Below are 24,850 nucleotides of genomic sequence, written 5' to 3'. Positions count from 1 at the left end.
GTATTGATTTCTACGAGGACGAAATGAACTCCTGAGACCAAATGGATCTTTTAGCAGAAACTGTGCAAATAACAAGAAAAGTAATGAAAGGCATTTTCATTAGTGAGCGTACACACTGAGTTGCTGTATTTTTCGGGTCTGATTGCCCTTCTGTCTTCACTCCACTTTCCAACCTCACCTGGCAGAATGATTTTTCCCAGTAAAAGCAGTAGTTGACTCTGATGACTTGCAGTTATGACACTCCAGATTGAAGAACGACATTAAGAACCCACTGTTGGGTAGGGACCGTCTCTATATGTTGCCAACTTGTACTTCCCAAGTGCTTAGTACAGTGCTCTGCACACAGTAAGCGCTCAATAAATACGATTGATTGATTGATTGATTGGCAGAATGATTTTTCCCAGTAAAAGCAGTAGTTGACTCTGATGACTTGCAGTTATGACACTCCAGACTGAAGAACAACATTAAGAACATTAAGAACCCACTGTTGGGTAGGGACTGTCTCTATATGTTGCCAACTTGTACTTCCCAAGCGCTTAGTACAGTGCTCTGCACACAGTAAGTGCTCAATAAATACGATTGATTGATTAAGAACACACACTATCTTTCATGACTCTCAGGCTGTATAGCATGTCAGACTCCATGTGACTTTCAGAGCTCTGAAAAACAGCCTTGAAAATAGAAGGCTTCAACACCAGCTCATCTCTGGTTTTATCCTCCCTTCACCCACTCCCCAACTGCTACCACCCATAGCTCTTTTGTTTATAGTTTACTTATCGCATTCATATTAATAATAGCAACTATTATTATGGTATTCGTTCAGCACTTTTTATGGTATCTGTTAAGCGCTTACTTTGTGTCAAACACTGTTCTAAGCCCTGGGGTAGGTACAAGCTACTTAGGTCACACAAAGCCCCAGTCCCACATGGCGATCACAGTCCAAGTAGGAGGGAGAATGGGTGTTTAATCCCCATTTTACAGTTGAGGAAACTGAGGCACCGAGAAGTTATGTGACTTGCCCAAGGTCAAACAGCAAGCAATTGGCAGAGGCAGGATTAGAACCCAGGTCCTTCTGACTCCCAGCCCTTGCTCTTTCCACTAAGCCGCACTGCATTTTTATGGTCTTGTTAGCACTTAATGGATTTCAAATACTGTTCTAAAATCTGGGGGTAGATACAGGATAATCAGACTTTTAGACTGTGAGCCCACTGTTGGGTAGGGACTGTCTCTATATGTTGCCAATTTGTACTTCCCAAGCACTTAGTACAGTGCTCTACACATAGTAAGCACTCAATAAATACGATTGATGATGATCAGACTTGACACTTTACCATCCCCACTCAGGGCTCTCAGTCCAAGTGTAGGAGTGGAGGATAGGTATTGAATCCACATTTTACAGATGAGAAAACTGTGGCAAAGAGAATTTAAGTGACTTGACTTGCCCAAGGTCACACAGGAGACAAGTTACTTAGGCCCTGACTGATGATGTCTGCATGCCCCTTTTCTTCTTCTCATATCAGAAAATTATTTTAGTGTGTCTACCTACTTCACTAGATTGTAAACTCTGAGAATAGGGATCAGGTGTACTTACTCTTATTGGGCTCTCCCCAAGCCTAAATGCATTGCTCTGCGTGCAGGAAATGCTCAATAAATACTACCGTTTAACTTATCAGGTGAATTTCCCCCAGATAGCTATGTCCCCACCTTAGCCCTCCCTATGGAGAAGCAGCTTGGCTCAGTGGAAAGAGCACTGGCTTTGGAGTCAGAGGTCATGGGTTCAAATCCCGGTTCTGCCAACTGTCAGCCGTGTGACTTTGGGCAAGTCACTTAACCTCTCTGTGCCTCAGTTACCTCATCTGTAAAATGGGGCTTAAAACTGTGAGCCCCCACCATGGGACAACCTGATCACCTTGTGATGTCCCCTGTGTTTAGAACAGTGCTTTGTACATCAATCAATCAATCAATCAATCGTATTTATTGAGCACTTACTGTGTGCAGAGCACTGTACTAAGCGCTTGGGAAGTACAAGTTGGCAACATATAGAGACGGTCCCTACCCAACAGTGGGTTCACAGTGTAGAAGGGGGAGACAGAGAACAAAACCAAACATATTAACAAAATAAAATAAATAAAATAGATATGTACAAGTAAAATAAATAGAGTAATAAATATGTACAGACATATATACATATATACAGGTGCTGCAGGGAAGGGAAGGAGGTAAGGTCGGGGGGATGGAAATGGGGAGGAAGGGGAGAGGAAGGAGGGGGCACAGTGTGGGAAGGCCTCCTGGAGGAGGTGAGCTCTCAGTAGGGCCTTGAAGGGGGGATGAGAGCTAGCTTGGCGGATGGGCAGAGGGAGGGCATTCCAGGCCAGGGGGAGGACATGGGCCGGGGGTCGACGGTGGGACAGGGGAGAACGAGGCACGGTGAGGAGATTAGTGCCAGAGGAGCGGAGGGTGCGTGCTGGGCTGGAGAAGGAGAGAAGGGAGGTGAGGTAGGAGGGGGCGAAGGGATGGACAGCCTTGAAGCCGAGGGTGCGGAGTTTCTGCCTGATGTAAGTGCTTAACAAACATTATTATTATTATTTTAATACTTCTTCTGAGAGGGGGACCCCGGGACCCCACTAGAGAGCTCAGACTTTGAATGACTTCCCTCCAGACCTCCTTTACTTCTGGGTCGTCTCTCAGGCAAATGAGTCCTTTTTCATTATGTGGTTGCTTTAAAGGTTTTCCTACATCTCAGGCTTGGTGCTGCCCTACTGGGGTCGTGATTCTACCTCAGGTGTCATTCCCACCAGCTCATGTACAAACTGCATTTCAACCACTGTGGGAGAAGCAGCGTTGCCTAGTGGTTAGAGCACAGGCTTGGAAGTCAGAGGGACCTGGGTTCTACTCCCAGCTCTGCCACTTATCTGCTGTGTGACCTTGGGCAAGTCATTTAACTTCTCTGGCCCTCAGTCACTTCACCTGTAAATTGGGGATTATGACTGTGAGCCCCATGTGGGACAGGGACTGTGTCCAACATGATTAGCCTCTATCTACCCCAGCGCTTAGTATGGTGCCTGGAACATAGTAAGCAGTTAACAAATACCATTAAAAAAATAAATCATCGACGTTTATTGAGTGCTTACTGTGTGCAAGGACTTGGGAAAATCCCATCGCAGGAAAAGGCTTGTTTCCTGCCCTTAATGAGTTTACCCACTAATGGTGGAAAGAGACAGACTAATTATTCACTAGTAGTAGAAGCATGAAGGAGAAGAAGGCTACACCTGCTAGTAGCAAGAGTATGAAATATATAAATAACGCATGTAGGTTGATATTTATCACCAATCTTAATAGGGATATTTACCGATGTACCAAGGACAGGTGTAAGGAAATATGTAAGTTCTAGGTTGAGGTGGCTTGGGGTGGTGGATGTTAATAATAATAATGATGACATTTGTTAAGCGCTATGTGCTAAGCACTGTTCTAAGCACTGGGGAGGGTACAAGGTGATCAGGTTGCCCCACGTGGGGCTCACAGCCTTAATCCCCATTTTACAGATGAGGTAACTGAGGCCCAAAGATGTGAAGTGACTTGCTCGAAGTCAGTCAGCTGGCAAGTGGCAGAGGCAGGACTCTAACCCATAACTCCCGAGCCCGGGCTCTTTCCACTGAGCCCCGTAAGGCTTCTTGAAGAAGGTGGGATTTTTAAGAGAGCCTTGAAGAGAAGAGCAGTGGTCTGACGGATCTGCAGGAGAAGAGAGTTCCAGGAAGGGGAGCGACATGAGAAAGGAGTCAGAAGCTGGAGAGATTAGAGAGTGGTACAGTTAAAAAGTGAACCAGGAAGAGCAAAGATGGCGATCTGGGGCATAAGTGAGTGAAGGCAGACAATATGTAAAAAGGCAAGACTTTAAACTGCTGACAGTTTAGTACAGTGCTCTGCACATAGTAAGCGCTCAATAAATACGACTGATGATAAATACGATTGACTAAATGCAAAGGGAAATAGGTAGTCATTGGAGGGTTTTGAGGAGTGAATTAGGCATGTGCCATACAGCACTGGAGGAGGAGAACCTCGGCAATCAATCAATAGTACCTATAGAGTGCTTACTTTTTGCAGAGTATTGTCCTGAGCCCATGGGAAAGTTCAATAGTTAGTATATATGATTCTTGCCCGCAAGTGTACAGTCTAGCAAGACACACAGAAACTAAAATATCTACAGGTTGGAGGAGGAGAACCTCGGCAATCAATCAGTAGTACCTATAGAGTGCTTACTTTTTGCAGAGTATTGTACTGAGCCCATGGTGAAAGTTCAATAGTTAGTATATATGATTCTTGCCCTCAAAGAGTTTACAGTCTAGCAAGACACACAGAATCTAAAATAACTACAGGTAGGAGGAAGCAAGAGAATGTAAATATATGAAGATAAGTACATTGGAGGTGTATTAATTCAATCATTCATTTAAGCATATTTATTGAGCACTTACTGTGTGCAGTGCACTGTACTAATACAGTATAACAATAAACAGACTTATTCCCTGCCCGCAACGAGCTTACAGGCTATACGACTGTATGCAGTCTAGAGGTGTTTGTGTAAGTACCCAAATGCTAAGGTGATACAGAAGTGCCTAAGTGACAGTTGGTAGGGAAATAGGGTTTGGCTATGAGCGATTAATAAGGGGAGGTCTCCTGGAGGAGATGTCATTTCAAAAGGATCTTGAAGAGCGGTGTGCCAGATGCGGAGGGGAAGGGAATTCCAGGAAAAAGGGGTGACATGAGCAAGAGGTAGACAATCAGAAAGGCAAGAGCGAGGCACAATAAACTGGTTGAAATTAGAGGAGCAAATCTTGCGGACTGGATCGTGATGTGAGAGGATTGAGGATCATCATCATCAATCGTATTTATTGAGCGCTTACTGTGTGCAGAGCACTGTACTAAGCGCTTGGGAAGTACAAGTTGGCAACATATAGAGACAGTCCCTACCCAATAGTGGGCTCACAATCTAAAAGGGGGAGAAAGAGAACAAAACCAAACACACTAACAAAATAAAATAAATAGAATAGATATGTACAGGTAAAATAAATAAACAAATAAATAGAGTAATAAATATGTACAAACATATATACATATATACAGGTGCTGTGGGGAAGGGAAGGAGGATAATTAATGAGAGCTAATTGAGTACCTTAAAGCTGGTGATCAGGAGTTCTGCTTGAGGTGGAGCGGAATGGACATCCTTTGGAGGGTTTTGAAGAGGGAGCCGGGTAACATGATGATTTCTAGACTGTGAGCCTGTTGTTGGGTAGGGATCGTCTCTATCTCTTGCCGATTTGTACTTTCCAAATGCTTAGTAAAGTGCTCCGCTCACAGTGAGCAGTCAATAAATACGATTGAATGTATGAATGAATTTAGGAACATAATTCAGGCAGCTGAGTGAGGTGTAGAATGGAGAGGAGAGAGAACGGAGGTCTACAAGAAAGTTGATGCATTCAGTCAAGTCGGAATAAGACAACAGCCTAGACCAGCATGAAGTTTGGTTGGAGAGGATGGTGTCATTCCTGGAGATATTGTTGAGGAAGAACTGACAGGGGCTGGTGACAGACTGACTATGGGAGATGAAAGAGAGTGGAGTTGAGGATAATAATAATAAGAAGAAGAATAATGGCATTTTTAAGCGCTTACTATGTGCAAAGCACTGTTCTAAGTGCTGAGGAGGTTGCAAGGTGATCAGGTTGTCCCACGGTGGGCTCACAGTCTTAATCCCCATTTTACAGATGAAGTAACTGGGGTACAGAGAAGTTAAGTGACTTGCCCAAAGTCACACAGCTGACAATTGGAGGAGCTGGGATTTGAACCCATGACCTCTGACTCCAAAGCCCGGGGTCTTTCCACCGAGCCACAGTGCCAAGATAACAGACTCGAGAGGCAAAGAGGATGGTGGCGTTTTCAACTGTAATGGGAAATTTAGGAGGAGGAGAGGATTTGCGAGGGAGGATGAGAAATTCAATTTTGGACATGTGTCATGCGAGGTGCCAGTGGGACACCCAGGTAGAGTAGTATAGGTTGAAAGGAAAGAGGCAAGGAGCCTGGAAGACAAGTGAGGAAGCTGAATCAGTAGTCTTACTGTAAAATGGTGGCCTTACCTAATGAAGATGGAGCCTGTTTCGGTGGAGAGGAATGGGAGAAATAGGAGAAACGTGGTGGAGGAACAACCAGCAGAATTTAATGATAGATGGAATCTAAGAGCTGAAACACCCCACCCCAAACTTCTCTCACCTATTCCCAGTTCCTAAAATATACTCCACAGCCCTGCAGTTTAAACACCTCCACCCATTTCTCAATCTCCTTCTCCCTACCCTTATATAAGCCAGTCCATGAGTACACACAAAAAAATAGAAAAAACACATTTTTATCTTTCTCACTACTTCTGATGAGGGTGAGGTCTCCTGTGGCATTTGGAAAACAGCTGGTGGATCAAGGCACCATTCTGACAGACACTGCCGAGTCCCAAGCTGAGACTGAACAAGCAAGATTAATAGTGCCAAAAACTGCCCATGTCATGGATATAATGTGAAATCAGGTGCTTTTCAAACCCTCTTCTCTCTCCTACTTAGACTGTGAATCTCGAGTGGGCAGGGATTGTCTCCAACCTGATGATCTTAGCACTTCGTCCAGTGCTTGCACGATGTTAGCACTTAACAAATACCACAGTTATTATTATTAGTATTATTATCCTAGTTCTGGACCATCTCAGTCAATGACTGGGGACATTAGAATAAGAGCTGGGGCTCTGAGAGGGGACGGTGGATTTGAGTGTTGTGAATTTAGAAGCCAGGGTTTGAAAGTGGCACAGTTGGTGAGTCCATGATGGTGACTTTGCAGAATTCTCCCTAATGCTTCTTGGGCATCTGTCGTTATTACCGTTCCCCCGTAATATCTGCTTCACGCAGATATTGTTTGGTCCAGTTCATAGTCCCTGAATTGGACTACTGGGAAAATTTGGAGGCCCTAGTAGCATGTGGGAGTCTAGGGGTACAGTGGTCAAATTGGATGGCTTATCTGGCTTCAGTGAGGATGCAGCCTCTGAACAAAATAGAGGTTTGGAGGCTTGGGAAGACGAGGGTCCCGGCACCTAGTTATTAAGGCCCTTTTGCTTATTTTTACGGTATTTGTTAAGAGCTTGCTATGTGCCAGGCACCATTCTAAGAACTGGGGTAGATCGTAGAAAAAAACCCTGCCTTGACCCCACGGCTCTCTCCAGTTATCGCTCCATCTCCCTCTTACCATTCCTCTCCAAAATCCATGAGTGAGTTGTCTACACCCACTGTCTAAATCCATGAGTGAGTTGTCTACACCCACTGTCTCAAATTCCTCTCCTCCAATTCTCTCCTTGACACCCTCTAATCTGGCTACCATCCCCTTCACTCCACAGAAACCGCCCTCTCAAAGGTCACCAATGATCTCCTTCTTGCCACATCCAACGGCCTCTACTGCATCCTAATCCTCCTTGACCTCTCAGCTGCCTTTGACACTGTGGACCACTCCCTTCTCCTGGAAATGTTATTCAACCTTGGCTTCACTGACTCTGTCCTCTCCCGTTTCTCCTCTTACCTCTCTGGCCTTTCACTCTCAATCTCCTTTGTGGGCTCCTCCTCTGCCTCTGACCCCCTAACTGGGGGGGTCCCCTCAAGGTTCAGTTCTGGGTCCCCTTCTATTCTCCATTTACACCCACTCCCTTGGAGAACTCATTCGCTCCCATGGCTTCAACTACCACTTCTATGCAGATGACACCCAAGTCTATATCTCCAGTCTTGATCTCTCTCCCTCTCTCCAGTCTCGCATCTCCTCCTGCCTTCAAGACACCTCTTGTTCTCTCGTCACCTCAAATTTAACATGTCCAAAACAGAACTCCTTATCTTCCCTCCCAAACCTTATCCTTTTCCTGACTTTCCCATCACCGTGGATGGCCCCATTATCCTTCCCGTCTCACAAGCCAGTAACCTTGATGTTTTCCTTGACTCCTCTCTCATTCAACCCACACATTCAATCCGTCACCAAATCCTGTCGGTCCCACCTTCACAACATCGCTAAAATCCACCCTTTCCTCTCCCTACATGCTGCTACCACGTTAATACAATCACTCATCCCATCCCACCTGGATTACTGCATCAGCCTCCTTGCTGACCTCTCGGCCTCCTGTCTCTCTCCACTCCAGTCCATACTTCACTCTGCTGCCCAGATCATTTTTCTACAAAAACTTTCAGGGCACGTCACCCGACTCAAAAGACTCCAGTGGTTTCCCGTCCACCTCCGTATCAAACAAAAATCCCTCACATTGGCTTTAAAGTAATCCATCACCCTGCCCCCTCCTACCTAACCTCTCTTCTCTCCTTCTACAACCCATCCCGCACACTTTGGTCCTCTAGTGCTAACCTTCTCACAGTGCCTCGATCTCTCCTGTCTCGCTGCGGACCCCCAGCTCACATCCCGCTTCTGACTTGGAATGCCCTCCCTCCTCTAATCCGACTGACAACCACTCTCCCCCACTTCAAAGCCTTATTGAAGGTGCATCTCCTCCAAGAGGCCTTCCAGACTAAGCCCCACTTTTCCTCTTCTCCTTCTCTCTTCTGTATCACCTTGACTTGCTCCCTTTGCTCTTCTGTCCTCCCAGGCCCAGTTCCACAGCAATTACGTACATACCTTTAATTTTGTTTATTTGTTTTGAGATCTGTCTCCCCTTCCCCAAACTATAAACTCATCGTGGGCTGGAAATGTCACTGTTTATTGTTGTGTGGTATCTTTCCAAGCGCTTAGTACAGTCCTCTGCACACAGTCAGCATTTGATAAATACGGTTGAATGAATGAATACAGGCTAATCAATCAATCAGTCAATCGTATTTATTGAGCGCTTACTGTGTGCAGAGCACTGTACTAAGTGCTTGGGAAGTACAAGTTAGCAACACATAGAGATGGTCCCAAGAGTGGGCTCACAGTCTAGAAGGGGGAGAAACCAAACATATTAACAAAATAAAATAAATAGAATAGATATGTACAAGTAAAGTAAATAGAGTAATAAATACGTACAAACATATATACATATATACAGGTGCTGTGGGGAAGGGAAGGAGGTAAGGCAGGGGGGATGGAGAGGGGGAGGAGGGGGAGAGGAGGGGGAGAGGAAGGAGGAGGCTCAGTCCGGGAAGGCCTCCTGGAGGAGATGAGCTCTCAGTAGGGCCCTGAAGGGAGGAAGAGAGCGAGCTTGGCGGATGTGGGGAAAGAGGGCATTCCAGGCCAGGGGGATGACGTGGGCCGGGGGTTGATGGCGGGACAGGTGAGAACGAGGCACGGTGAGGACATTAGCGGCAGAGGAGTGGAGCGTGCGGGCTGGGCTGGAGAAGGAGAGAAGGGAGGTGAGGTAGGAGGGGGCGAGGGGATGGATGGACAGCGTTGAAGCCCAGGGTGAGGAGTTTCTGCCTGATGCATAGGTTGATTGGTAGCCACTGGAGATTTTTGAGGAGGGGAGTAACATGCCCAGAGCATTTCTGGACAAAGACATTCCAGGCAACGGTGTGAAGTATGGACTGAAGTGGGGAGAGACAAGAGGATGGGAGATCTGAGAGGAGGCTGATACAGTAGTCCAGACGGGATAGGATGAGAGCTTGAAATGCTGGAGTGGATACAAGCAAATCAGGTTGGACTCAGTCCCTGTCCCACATGGAGCTCACAGTCTCAATCCCCATTTTACAGATGAGATAACTCAAGCCCAGAGAAGTGAAGTGACTTGCCCAAGATCACACAGCAGCCAAGTGGCAGAGTCACAGTTAGAACCCATGACCTTCTGACTCCCAGGCCCCCGCTCCGTCCACTACACTATACTGCTTCTGATTAGGAATTGACTGGGGAAGGCCTCCTGCAGGAGATGCGATTTCAGAATTTTAGAGGTTTTAAAGATGGGAAGAGTGATGGTGTGTCGGATTTGAAGGGAGTTTCAGGTAGTGGGGCGAGTCACTCCCTTGGTGACCTCATTCGCTCCCACAGCTTCAACTATCATCTCTACGCTGATGACACCCAAATCTCCATCTCTGCCCCTGCTCTCTCCCCCTCTCTCCAGGCTCCCATCTCCTCCTGCCATCAGGACATCTCCATCTGGATGTCTGCCCGCCACCTAAAACTCAACATGTCCAAGACTGAACTCCTTGTCTGCCCTCCCTAACCCAGCCCTCTCCCTGACTTTCCCATCACTGTTGACAGCACTACCATCCTTCCCGTCTCACAAGCCCGCAACGTTGAGTGTCATCCTCGACTCCGCTCTCTCGTTCACCCCTCACATCCAAGCTGCCACCAAAACCTGCCGGTCTCTCTCCTGCAATATGGCCAAGATCCACCCTGTCCTCTCCATCCAAACCACTACCCTGCTCATTCAAACTCTCATCCTATCCCATCTGGACTACTGTATCAGCCTACTCTCCGATCTCCCATCCTCCTGTCTCTCCCCACTTCAATCCATACTTCATGCCACTGCCCGGATTGTCTTTGTCCAGAAACGCCCTGGGCATGTTACTCCCCTCCTCAAAAATCTCCAGTGGCTACCAGTCAATCTGCACATCAGGCAGAAACTCCTCACCCTCGGCTTCAAGGCTGTCCATCCCCTCGCCCCCTCCTACCTCACCTCCCTTCTCTCCTTCTCCAGCCCAGCCCGCACCCTCCGCTCCTCTGCCACTGATCTCCTCACCGTGCCTCATTCTCGCCTGTCCCGCCATCGACCCCTGGCCCACGTCCTCCCCCTGGCCTGGAATGCCCTCCCTCCGCACATCTGCCAAACTAGCTCTCTTCCTCCCTTCAAGGCCCTACTGAGAGCTCACCTCCTCCAGGAGGCCTTCCCAGACTGAGCCCCCTCCTTCCTCTCCCCCTCCTGCCCCTCTCCATCCCCCCGCCTTACCTCCTTCCCTTCCCCACAGCACCTGTATATATGTATGTATGTTTGTACGTATTTACTACTCTATTTATTTTACTTGTACATATTCTATTTATTTTATTTTGTTAATATGTTTTGTTTCGTTCTCTATCTCCCCCTTCTAGACTGTGAGCCCACTGTTGGGTAGGGACCGTCTCTATATGTTGCCAACTTGTACTTCCCAAGCGCTTAGTACAGTGCTCTGCACACAGTAAGCGCTCAATAAATACGATTGAATGAATGAGTACGTGCAAGAGTTTGGTTCAAGAAAAATAAGAATAATCAATCAATCAATCAATCGTATTTATTGAGTGCTTACTGTGTGCAGAGCACTGTACTAAGTGCTTGGGAAGTACAAGTTGGCAATAAGTCACAGTGAGTAAGTTTTTTTGAGAAGAACAAAGAGGAAGAGCTGAGTGAAAGAGGGAAAGGAAAGTGGGTAGGTAAATTGGAGGGGGAGAGCTGATTTAGTGCCTTAAAGCCAAAGATAAGGAATCTGCTAGGTGCTGAGAGGAATGGGCAACCATTGGAGGTTTTTAGGAGTAGGGCTATGTGTACAGGATGACATTTTAGAAAAATGATCTGGGCAGCAGAGTCAAGTACTGGAGTGGAGAAAACTGGAGGCAGTTAGGAGGCTGACACAGAAGTTAAGTTGGGATATGACAAGGCCTGGACCATCCTGGTAGCCATTTAGATGGAGGGGCAGGGGCGGATTCTGGAAATGTCATAAAAGAAAAACTGACAGAAGTTGGCAACCGACTAAATGTGGGTTTCACAAGAGTGGGGGGAGTCAAGGATATTGCCAAGGTTTCCTGTTCCAGAGACAGGGAGGATGGTGGAGTTGTCAATTAAAATGGGGAAGGTAGGTGGAGGAGAAGTGGGTGGGAAGGATGATGAGGACATTTAAGAGTTCCTTCTTAATTGTGCTTCGTAACACCGGCTATGGGTGCATTCAACCCCAGAAATAGCAAGCTCATTGTGGGAGGGGAATGTGTGTATTTATTGTTGCATTGTGCTCTCCCAAGAGCTTAGTACAGTGCTCTACACATAGTAAGTGCTCAATAAATAAATACAACTGACAAATAGTAAGTTGTTCCATGCTGCTCAGAGATAGGGCTGGCTAGGTAGTGTTATAGTCACTCAGAGCAGTACTTGGCACGTAGTAAACACTTAACAAACATGATTGTTCCTATTCCTTTGAAATGTCAGACAACTCTCAGATCTGTCTGAAAAGCAGTACATTCTCATAATCAGTTATTATTAGTTTCTTGTAAACCTCCCGATTCTCAGCACCAGCACTTGCTTGTCTGAGACTTCTCATTTTCTGTGTGTTTCAGGATTTTGGAGCTGCGGGCTGCAATGATTATCCCCCTGGCCCAATTTTTGGGTTGGGTTCGAGCACTTCAGTTTGCTGATAACCCTGATGAAGTCCGCAGGGTCACAGTGGCAAAGATGGAGCTGAAGTGTTAGAACTACAGGCTCTGAAATCACAACACTGAAGTTTGGCAATGTAGCTCTGTAACAGAAAAGAACACAGTTTGAAATGTTTGGTATGATTTATAGGGGAATTTTGGTGATCACTCTCTCTCCTACCCCTTGCCCTAATCTCAAAAGCTCTTGGCTGCTGAGTCCTAAGAAGGTCTTGATGAAAGAAGCAGAGTGGCTCAATGGAAAGAGCTCGGGCTTTGGAGTCAGAGGTCATGGGTTCAAACCCCGGCTCTGCCAATTGTCAGCTGTGTGACTTAGGGCAAGTCACATAACTTTAGAGAAGCAGCGTGGCTCATGTGTTGCCAATTTGTACTTCCCAAGCGCTTAGTACAGTGCTCTGCACATAGTAAGTGCTCAATAAATACGATTGATTGATTGATTGATTGAAAAGAGCACAGGCTTTGGAGTCTGAGGTCATGGTTCAAATCCCGACTCCACCAATTGTCAGCTGTGTGACTTTGGGCAAGTCACTTCACTTCTCTGTGCCTGTTACCTCATCTGTAAAATGGGGATGAAGACTGTGAGCCCCCCTTGGGACAACCTGATCACCTTGTAACCTCCCCAGTGCTTAGAACAGTGCTTTGCACATAGTAAGTGCATAATAAATGCCATCATCATCATCATCATCATTCTCTGTGCCTCAGTTCCCTCATCAGTAAAATGGGGATTAAGACTGTGAGGCCCCTGTGGGATAACCTCATCACCTTGTAACATCCCCAGCGCTTAGAACAGTGCTTTGCACATAGTAAATGCTTAATAAATGCCATCATCATCATCATTCTCTGTGCCTCAGTTCCCTCATCAGTAAAATGGAGATTAAGACTGTGAGCCCCCTGTGGGATAACCTCATCACCTTGTAACCTCCCCAGCACTTAGAACAGTGCTTTGCACATAGTAAGCGCTTAACAAACGCCATCATTATTATTATTATCATTAAATGTACTTTTTTTGCCACGTACAGCAGAAACCTCTGTAAGTAGCACAAAAAGGCTGACATTTATAGGGGGGAAAAAAAGGAAGGGGAAGAAAAAGAAGAGACTAGTCTTCATTCAATGTCACTAAGACACAAAGACAGAAAGCTGGCCTTGAGTCTGTGTGTTCAGATGACGATCTTGAATTTTTAAATCGTATCAGGCCCGTGGTATCTAAATACTCTGAGGGTTGCTATTCAGACACCAGACCTGAGGCAGAACTAGGGGGAAAAAAAACCGCCTTATGTTGCTCAGTGCTGTTCTCTTCTGCCAACAAAGAAGTGTTCGTTATTTCTAATGGAAATTCCTCCCCAAGGGCTCCTTTCCTGTCCTCCACAGCCTTTGGAAGGAGGATCGTGGTGGTTGGCTGCTAGGGAAAGTGACACGTGGATCTTGGGGGAATGGGCAGTAATCCCAGAAACAAAAGTCGGGGAAGATCTTGGAAAAACGGTAGTGAAAAAGAATCACCGAGTTGTGAGCATCTGTTTGTGGGTTGATGTTACATTTAGATGAAAAAAACCTCTTGCATTAACTTGAGGTGGGTTGGGAAATAACAAAAGAGGTCTTGATGATTTGATGCTATTTCTTTGCCAGATAACTTGTAATAAAATGTTAAAACTATACCACTAATGTGTCGTGGACCCAATCTGCCTGCATTCAAATAAGTTTTAAGGCTTTCTATCTCTTTGTTTCATCCTCTTCTCCCAAACATTAATCCCTGAACTCGCCCAATCTGAACAGAATCATATAAAATGGAGAATCTGTTCCTGTTTCACACTAAACTCCATTAAGGAAACTGGTAATTTGGGAGGGCAGGTGATGGATCTGGGAACAGGGCTTTTGAGGCCTTTTTTCCCCTCTCCCTGTTAGCATCTTAGACAGAAGACCATCAGAAAAATGTATGACAATGTTTACTTGAGATTTGGTGAGTTGGTCCACTTTTATAAAGAAAATCTCAGTGTTTAGTTTAGGCTATAGGACCCATCTTCTCTCAGAATCGCACCTGGAGAGTTTCCAGTACCCTACCAGTCTCGACTATGGGAGACTATAGGTGACTATGGGAGACTATGGGAGAGTCAAGCAGAGGAATAGCCATTCCATTCCTAGTTTGGGCAATGTCTAGCGAGTGGAAGGCAATCAGAACCAGACCAGTCAGAATTCACCTGTGTTGAGCAACAGTGGCATAGGAGGGAGGAGAGGGAGGAGACTCAACTTTACTGCGTGGAAGAAGGCAGTGGTAAACCGTTTCCATATTTTTACTAAGAAAACTCTGTGTTTATACTACCAGAACGATTGCAGACGGAGAGTGGGGTGTTCAGGAAAAGATGTCTCTATATGTTGCCAATTTGTACTTCCCAAGCGCTTGGTACAGTGCTCTGCACATAGTAAGCGCTCAATAAATACGATTGATGATGATGGTGTCACCATGTAGTCGCTATGGGTCAGAAGTGACTCGACAGCATAAGACAAGACAATAGGAAGCACTCGGGACTCTTCCCTAGTACCAAATTTATGAGAACTGGTTTCCACCTCCCAATTTAAAAACGTAGACAGAGGTTTGTTTTTGTTCGGTCCCAGATCCACATATTCATGGGAGGTTATCAGTCTAGGCTCAAGAACTCACAAAAGCTTCCTGCCCCGGACCAGAGCATACTTTCTTATCCATCGTACCCGATGAAGGGTTCGGCCCCAACTCTGAAACTACAGCGCCTGGATGGAGCAGCAATCAGTCAAAAAATCAGAGGTATTTATTGAGTGCTTACTATGTCCAGAGCACTGTAGTAGGCACTTGGGAGAGTACAATTCAACAGAAATGGCAGACAAATTCCCTGCCCATAATGAGCTCACAGTCTGGAGGGGGAGACAGACATTAATAAGTGCAGTGGGGTTGGGAGGAGGGTTAATATCAAATGTCGGTGAATATCAAATGTCCAAAGCCATAGATGATGCAGAAGGGAGAACGAGCTGGGGAAAAGAAGACTTCATTCATTCAGTCGGTCGCATTTATTGAGTGCTTACTGTGTGCAGAGCACTGTACTAAGCTCTTGGGAAGTACAAGTCGGCAGCGTATAGAAATGGTCCCTACCCAAAAATGGGCTCACAGTCTAGAAGGGGGAGACAGACAACAAAACAAAACATGTAGACAGGTGTCAAAATCGTCAGAACAAATAGAATTAAAGCTAGATGCACATCAATAACAAAATAAATAGAATAGTAAATATGTACAAGTAAAATAGAGTAATCAGTCTGTACAAATATATACAAGTGCTGTGGACAGAGGAAGGAGGTAGGGTGGGGGGATGGGGAGGAGGAGAGGAAAAAGGGGGCTCAGTCTGGGAAGGCCTCCTGGAGGAGGTGGGCTCTCAGTAGGGCTTTGAAGGGAGGAAGAGAGCTGGCTTGCTGGTTCAATCTCTCATCCTATCCCGACTGGATTACTGCATCAGCCTCCTCTCTGATCTCCCATCCTCCTGTCTCTCCCCAATTCAGTCTATACTTCACTCTGTTGCCCGGATTATCTTTGTACAGAAACACTCTGGGCATGTTACTCCCCTCCACAAGAATCTCCAGTGGCTGCCTGTCAACCTATGAATCAAGCAAAAACTCCTCACTCTCGGCTTCAAGGCTGTCCATCCCCTCGCCCCCTCCTACCTCACCTCCCTTCTCTCCTTCTCCAGCCCAGCCCGCACCCTCCGCTCCTCCGCCGCTAATCTCCTCACCGTTAGGCCTCGTCCTCGCCTGTCCCGCCATCGACCCCCGGCCCACGTCCTCCCCCTGGCCTGGAATGCCCTCCCTCCGCACATCCGCCAAGCTAGTTCTCTTCCTGAGATAGGAGGCCGGGAGGTCAGTGAGGAGGAAGATGCTGTAGCCTAGGTTCCTTCTCTGGGGATGAACAAGTCTTTTAGACTGTGAGCCCACTGTTGGGTAGGGACTGTCTCTATATGTTGCCAACTTGTACTTCCCAAGCGCTTAGTACAGTGCTCTGCACACAGTAAGCGCTCAATAAATACGATTGATTGATTGATAAATAAATCCACTTCCCTACCCAGCCCTGGAACCTGCTCTGGGGTCAGCAATAGCTTAGACTCTTTGGCTTTAAGAGCAATCCACATTAACTGCCTTCAACTTCATGAGTGAAAAGTGAGTCACTGGGAGCTTGAATAATAATAATAATGATGGTATTTGGTAAATGCTTACTATGTGCCAGACACTGTTCTAAGCGCTGGGGTAGATACAAGGTAATAATAATAATAATGGCATTTGTTAGGTGCTTACTATGTGCCAAGCACTGTTCTAAACGCTGGAATAGACCCAAGGCAATCAGGTTGTCCCACGTGGGGCTCACAGCCTTAACCCCTGCTTTACAGATGAGGTAACGGAGGCACCCGAAAAGTTAAGTGACTTACCCAAAGTCACACAGCAGATAAGTGGCAGAGCCGGGATTAGAACCCACGACCTCTGTCACTGAGGATGTTACTTCCACGTAGGTCAAACAGCATCAATCTTCAGCACCCAGATCAGATCCGTCGCGCTTTCCTCACTCGTGTCTACCTTCCCCGTGTAGGGAACCAACTTCATCACTGAGCCCCCTTTTTCCTCTCCTCCTCCCCATCCCCTGTGCCCTACCTCCTTCCCCTCCCCACAGCACTTGTATATATATTTGAACAGATTTATTACTCTATTTTACTTGTACATATTTACTGTTCCATTATTTATTTTGTTAATGATGTGCATGGAGCTTTAATTCTATTTGTTCTGATGACTTCGACACCGGTCTACATGTTTTGTTTGGTTGTCTGTCTCCCCTTTCTAGACTGTGAGCCCGTTGTTGGGTAGGGACCATCTCTATATGTTGCCGACTTGTACTTACCAAGCGCTTAGTACAGAGCTCTGCACACAGTAAGCGCTCAGTAAATACAATTGAATGAATGAATGCTGTTTGCTTTCTAGAGTCCTGAGATACCGGGCCATAGAGAGAAGTTGATAAGCAAAAGCCAGTGGAGAAGGGTCTTTGCTTTGGGAAATATAGGCTCCAGACGTCATTAAATCACTCCCATGAAATCTGGGCTGCTGCCTCCAAGGTAGTTAATCATGTGGCTGAGGATTGAAATGGGAATCATCATCATCATCATCCATCGTATTTATTGAGCGCGTACTATGTGCAGAGCACTGTACTAAGCGCTTGGGAAGTACAAATTGGCAACATATAGAGACAGTCCCTACCCAACAGTGGGCTCACAGTCTAAAAGAATCAAGGAGGGCTATCATCCTTCCCAGCTTGTGTTTCATGGACTGAGAAAACACCACCCTCAAGAAACAACACGAGAAGCAATGTGGCCTAGTGGAAAGAGTGTGGGCCTGGGACCTGGATCAGAGGACCTGTATTCTAATTCCAGCTCCCCAACTTGTCTGCTGTGTGACCTTGAGCAAGCCACTTAACTCCTCTGTTCCCCCTTTCCCTCATCTGTAAAATGGAGGTTAGGACTGAGCCCTATGTGGGGCACGGGCTGTGTCCACCCTGATTATTTTCTATTTACTCCAGAGCTTAGAAAAGTGCCTTGCACATAGTAAACACTTAATGAAGGTCACAAAAAAAGAAAAAATGAAACAGAAGGCTTAAATTGGTGGGGACAAGGAATCATAGGAAACTCAAGTTTAGGAAATCCAAGCAGGGCGAATCTCCACGTTCTACATTCATGCTTTTCAGCTGAGGGCTGCTTGCCAATTACTCTGGTAAATAATGACTACATTTTGAGTAAAAGATACCACAGTGCTTTCAGATCTACATTTCTCAGTCACTGAGCATTTTAAGGACTATGGAATATTGACAAAAAGCCTGCACAAAAACTTGGGTAAATAGTGACTACATTTTGAGTAAAAGATACCACAGTGCTTTCAGATCTACATTTCTCAGTCACTGAGCATTTTAAGGACTATGGAATATTGACAAAAAGCCTGCGCAAAAACTTGGGTAAATAGTGACTACATTTTGAGTAAAAGATACCACAGTGCTTTCAGATCTACATTTCTCAGTCACTGAGCATTTTAAGGACTATGGAATATTGACAGAAAGCCTGCGCAAAAACTTGGGTAAATAATGACTACATTTTGAGTAAAAGATACCACAGTGCTTTCAGATCTACATTTCTCAGTCACTGAGCATTTTAAGGACTATGGAATATTGACTCTATTCTATTTATTTTATTTTGTTAGTATGTTTGGTTTTGTTCTCTGTCTCCCCCTTTTAGACTGTGAGCCCACTGTTGGGTAGGGACTGTCTCTATATGTTGCCAATTTGTACTTCCCAAGCGCTTAGTACAGTGCTCTGCACATAGTAAGCGCTCAATAAATACGATTGATGATGATGACAAAAAGCCTGCGCAAAAACTTGGGTCAAGTTTGGGATGAGAATTTGGCCAGGGAAACTCCTCAGCGCAGCATTACTCCCTTTCAAATTCAACGTTCATCACTGTGCTGTGCTTTCATATAGTTACAGTCAAAAATAGTTTTAATTTTCAATGTGTTTTGTGCCTCATGAATTCCTAAACTCCTCCGGAGTATGCACTATGTATGTTTTTACATTTTATTTTTCCCCACTGCAAAATACTGTGTGCTGTACTTGGTGAGCACTTAATGCTTGGAGTCTCCTATATGGACAAGATCATGCCCAAACTGTTTTATTTTCAAAATCTTCATCTCCTATTACCTTTTGGGTGGATCTGACCTATAGCTACTCCCAAGAACGGAAATTAAATGTGATTCTAGAGTGTGAGGAGCTAGGGAAATTTATCCTTAGAAATTGCTTTAATAATTGTAATTACTCACTCCCCAGATTATGTTGAAACACAGCCCTGAGAGATATACGGTAAATTGTGATGTTTTTGGTGAAGGGCTGGTTAGATTTCCTGAGAGCTATGACTTGGTAATCCATAGCTTGGAAAATTCATTTTTTATAGTATTTGTTAAGCGCTTACTATGCGCCAGGCACTGTGTGTTTTTAAACACTCTTCCTACCTATGCCATACAAAGACATTGGTTCAAAGGGCATAATCTAGTCATCTACTCTGGACTGGAAATGCTAATTCTCTTTATTACCCTGCCTAATAAAAGAGTCTAATCGTGGAGAAGCAGCGTGGCTCAGTGGAAAGAGCACGGGCTTTGGAGTCAGAGGTCATGGGTTCAAATAATAATAATAATAATGGCATTTATTAAGCGCTTACTATGTGCAAAGCACTGTTCTAAGCGCTGGGGAGATTACAAGGCGATCAGGTTGTCCCATGGGGGGCTCACAGTCTTAATCCCCATTTTACAGATGAGGGAACGGAGGCCCAGAGAAGTTAAATGACTTGCCCAAAGTCACACAGCTGACAATTGGCGGAGCCGGGATTTGAACCCATGACCTCTGACTCCAAAGCCCGCGCTCTTTCCACTGAGCCACGCTGCTTCAAATCTCCACCACTTGTCAGCTCTGTGACTTTGGGCAAGTCACTTTACTTCTCTGGGCCTCAGTTACCTCATCTGTAAAATGGGGATGAAGACTGTGAGCCCCCCGTGGGACAATCTGATCACCCTGTTAACTTCCCCAGTGCTTAGAACAGTGCTTTGCACATAGGAAGCGCTTAATAAATGCTATCATTATTGTCTATTATTATCTAAATTAGACTGGGAAGGAAGCAGGGACTAGAGAGTAACGTAGCAGGGTGTTCTGTGGGATTTTCCCTTGATTGAAAGTAATTTTCAAGAATTTTCCCTTGGGAACTATAGTCCCGTTGCTCCAAGAAGATATCGTCTCCATAGGAAAAACCTCTGAAAATTAACTTTACCTTCAAAGAAATTGAATAGACTCCCAAGGGCTTAGAGAAGCAGCATGGCGTAATGGATAGAGCCTCGGCCTGGGGGTCAGAAAGTCATGGGTTCTAATCCCGGCTCCACCACTTGTCTGCTGTGTGACTTTGGGCAAGTCACTTCACTTCTCTGGGCCTCACTTACCTCATCTATAAAATGGGGATTAAGACTGTGAGCCCCACGTGGGACAGCCTGACTACCTTGTATCTACTCCAGTGCTTAGAATAGTGTTTGGCATATAGTAAGTGCTTAACAAATACAATAATAATAATAATAATAATAATAATAATAATAATAATAATTAGCACAGTGCTCTGCACACAATAAGTGTTGCATAGCCTGAGAAGCAGCATGGCTCTGAGAAGCAGCGTGGCTCAGTGGAAAGAGCCTGGGCTTTGGAGTCAGAGGTCATGGGTTCAAATCCTGGCTCTGCCCCTTGTCAGCTGTGTGACTTTGGGCAAGTCACTTCACTTCTCTGGGCCTCAGTTATCTCATCTGTAAAACGGTGATTAAGACTGTGAGCCCCTCGTGGGACAACCTGATCACCTTGTAACCTCCCAGCACTTAGAACAGTGCTCTGCACATAGTAAGCGCTTAATAAATGCCATCATCATTATTATTCTTTTAGACTGTGAGCCCACTGTAGGGTAGGGACTGTCTCTATATGTTGCCAACTTGTACTTCCCAAGCGCTTAGTACAGTGCTCTGCACACAGTAAGTGCTCAATAAATACGATTGATTGATTGATAGCCTAATGGAGAGAGCACAGGCCTGGGAATCAGAAGGAACTGGTTTCTAATCCCAGCTCCACCACTTGCCTGCTGTGTGACCTTGGGCAATTTACTTAACATCTCAGTGCCTCAGTTTCCTCAACCATAGAAAGGGGATTAAATACTTGTTCTCCCTCTATCCACTGAGCGTGGCTTAGTGGATAGAGCACAGGCTTGGGAGTCAGAAGTACCTGGGTTTTAATCCTGGCTCTGCGACTTGTCTGCTGTGTGACCTCAGGCAAGTCACTTAATTTCTCTGTGCCTCAGTTACCTTATCATCTGTAAAATGGGGTTTAAGACTGGGAGCCTTTTGTGGGACAGGGATTTTGTTCAACCCAATTACCTTGTATCTTCTAGACTGTGAGCCCACTGTTGGGTAGGGACCGTCTCTATATGTTGCCAACTTATACTTCCCAAGTGCTTAGTACAGTGCTCTGCACACAGTAAGCACTCAATAAATACGATTGAATGAATGAATTAATATACCCTCATACTTATTACAGTGCTTGGCACATAATAAGTGTTTAACAAATACCACAATTACTATTATTATTACTTAAACTATGAAACCCATGTGGGATAGGGACTGTTTCTGACCTAATTAATTTGTACCTACTCCAGCACTTAGAACAGTGTTTGACACATAGCGTTTAACAAATACCATGAAAATATAAGTGCTCAAAAAATACCACTGATAGCTAGAAAGTCACATTCCTGTCCATTCCCCTTTTCCCACCCAAAAGTTCACTATCACCTAAGGACGATAGAGTTCAACCCACTGCTTTTTAGGCATACATTATCCCAGCACCATTAAGCGCTTAGTACAGTGCTTTGCACACAGTAAGCGCTCAATAAATGCGATTGAATGAATGAATTATTATACCCTCATACTTATTACAGTGCTTGGCACATAATAAGTGTTTAACAAATACCACAATTATTATTATTATTACTTAAACGATGAACCCCATGTGGGATAGGGACTGTTTCTGACCTAATTAATTTGTACCTACTCCAGCACTTAGAACAGTGTTTGACACATAGCGTTTAACAAATACCATGAAAATATAAGTGCTCAAAAAATACCATTGATAGCTAGAAAGTCACATTCCTGTCCATTCCCCTTTTCCCCCCCAAAAGTTCACTATCACCTAAGGACGATAGAGTTCAACCCACTGCTTTTTAGGCATACATTATCCCAGCACCATTAAGCACTTAGTACAGTGCTTTGCACACAGTAAGCGCTCAATAAATGCGATTGAATGAATGAATTAATATACCCTCATACTTATTACAGTGCTTGGCACATAATAAGTGTTTAACAAATACCACAATTACTATTATTATTACTTAAACTATGAAACCCATGTGGGATAGGGACTGTTTCTGACCTAATTAATTTGTACCTACTCCAGCACTTAGAACAGTGTTTGACACATAGCGTTTAACAAACACCATGAAAATGTAAGTGCTCAAAAAATACCACTGATAGCTAGAAAGTCACATTCCTGTCCATTCCCCTTTTCCCCCCCAAAAGTTCACTATCACCTAAGGACGATAGAGTTCAACCCACTGCTTTTTAGGCATACATTATCCCAGCACCATTAAGCGCTTAGTACAGTGCTTTGCACACAGTAAGCGCTCAATAAATACGATTGAATGAATGAATTAATATACCCTCATACTTATTACAGTGCTTAGCACATAAGTGTTTAACAAATACCACAATTATTATTATTATTACTTAAACTATGAACCCCATGTGGGATAGGGACTGTTTCTGACCTAATTAATTTGTACCTACTCCAGCACTTAGAACAGTGTTTGACACATAGCGTTTAGCAAATACCATGAAAATATAAGTGCTCAAAAAATACCACTGATAGCTAGAAAGTCACATTCCTGTCCATTCCCCTTTTCCCCCGCAAAAGTTCACTATCACCTAAGGATGATAGAGTTCAACCCACTGCTTTTTAGGCATACATTATCCCAGCACCATTAAGCGCTTAGTACAGTGCCTTGCACACAGTAAGCGCTCAATAAATACGATTGATTGATTATGCAGTAGTATTAGTAGTAGTTATGACATTTAATGAGCCCCTATTTGGTGCCTTACACTGTAGTAAGTGCTTTAGAAAGTGCAACAAAAGTATAGACCCTGTGGCCTGCCCACTCTCATGGTCGTGTTGTCCCTCCAGCAGCCCCTCTGCTGGGTTTCCAATCAATCAATCAATTGTATTTATTGAGCACTTACTGTGTGCAGAGCACTGTACTAAGCGCTTGGGAAGTTTCTGAGGGACATTGAGAAAGATTTGCAAATACAAAATATTGGTTACTACTTTCCTGCAGGGGAGACATTGCTGAAGGGACACTTGGCACACTATTGTGGGTTCTAATCCCGGCGCTACCACAGGTCTGCTGTGTGACCTTGGGCAAGTCACTTCACTGGGCCTCAGCTACCTTATCTGTATAATAGGGATTATGAATCCCCCTCCATCTTACCTCCTTCCCTTCTCCACAGCACCTGTATATATGTATATATGTTGTACATATTTATTACTCTATTTATTTTACTTGTACATATCTATTCTATTTATTTTCTTTTGTTAGTATGTTTGGTTTTGTCTCCCCCTTTTAGACTGTGAGCCCACTGTTGGGTAGGGACTGTCTCTATATGTTACCAATTTGTACTTCCCAAGCGCTTAGTACAGTGCTCTGCACACAGTAAGCGCTCAATAAATACGATTGATGATGATGATTATGAATGTGAACCCCATGTGGGACACGGACTGTGTCCAACCTGATTAACTTGTATCTGACCCAGTGTTTCAGAACAGTGCTTGGCACATAGTAAGCGCTTAACAAATACCATAATAATAATAATAATAATGATAACAATAATCACCAACCAAAATCTATCATATTGCTTCTAAAACTCACAGTGAGGAAAGAAAGAGATGGGACCCAGCATGGTTTCATGGGAAGGACATGAGCCTGCAAATCAGAGGACTTGAGTACTTCTAGACTGTAATCTCTCTGTGGGCAGGGCGTTCATCTACCAACTCTGTTTTATTGTACCCTCCCAAGTACTTAGTACAGTGCTCTTAGTAAGTACTCAATAAATATGGATGGAGAGTGCCAGCTCTGCTCCTAGCCTGCTGTGTGATCTCAGAAAGTCACTTACCCTCTCTGTGTCTCCATTTCCTCCTCTGTAAAATGGAGACAAGGCCTGCCTCTCCTCACCTCACAGGGAAGTTGTTGTGAGGATAAAACAAGATGTGATGTGAAAGCGCTTTGGAAGGATAAAAGCATTCTAAAATTGAAGGTATTGTCACTTTTTTTCAGGTCATTTTGAGCAGCTGCTTGGAGAGGTGATTGACTCAATTTGCTTGCTCTAAGCACTTATCTTGACCATTATTGGATCCCACCTGAGGATCCCTGGGAATAGGCTGGGTTCTTCTGTTCTCCGCGTTGACTCATTCGACTCACCTGGTTTTGCGGGTTTATAGAGGTGAGTATTAACTCTCCATCGCTGTATAAAAAAAGTACACACAGCTGAGTTTCACAAGCCTGGGTGCATGTTATAATTATTAAATATTAGCGTGATCTTGAGTCACAGGAGGCAATAGACTTTAGGGACAAAGAGCCTAGGGCATAAACAGCAGAGGTACAGAGTTTGAAGCACATTCGCTTTGAAACAGTAAAATCTCCCCAGTACATAGAAAACCTGCAGGAATGTGTACTTTTCATTGAAAACTTGCAACAAAATACACTATCCGAAGAGCACAACCCTCCATAGGCCCACTAAGACCCCCAGCCCCTGGACTTTGAAACAGACACAA

The 24,850-nt window shown here is 44.8% G+C and overlaps 1 protein-coding gene across 1 annotated transcript in view; it reads left to right on the top strand.

Annotated features, from left to right (window-relative positions):
* The window catches only part of ACAD10 (acyl-CoA dehydrogenase family member 10), a 67,810-nt gene extending 55,355 nt beyond the window's left edge, over positions 1-12,455 (top strand). Inside the window, 5 exon segments of the mRNA XM_038762734.1 lie at positions 6,414-6,552; positions 6,933-7,080; positions 9,872-9,982; positions 12,274-12,303; positions 12,305-12,455. Of these exon segments, the coding sequence (XP_038618662.1) occupies positions 6,414-6,552; positions 6,933-7,080; positions 9,872-9,982; positions 12,274-12,303; positions 12,305-12,406 (530 nt within the window). The 3' untranslated portion in view covers positions 12,407-12,455.
* Positions 12,456-24,850: the final 12,395 nt, after the last annotated feature.

Source organism: Tachyglossus aculeatus, chromosome 21, assembly GCF_015852505.1.
Source record: "Tachyglossus aculeatus isolate mTacAcu1 chromosome 21, mTacAcu1.pri, whole genome shotgun sequence".
NCBI classification, from domain to species: Eukaryota; Metazoa; Chordata; class Mammalia; order Monotremata; family Tachyglossidae; genus Tachyglossus; species Tachyglossus aculeatus.
The sequence above is the reverse complement of the archived record's forward strand: the minus strand, read 5'-3'. Positions and strand labels throughout refer to the sequence as shown.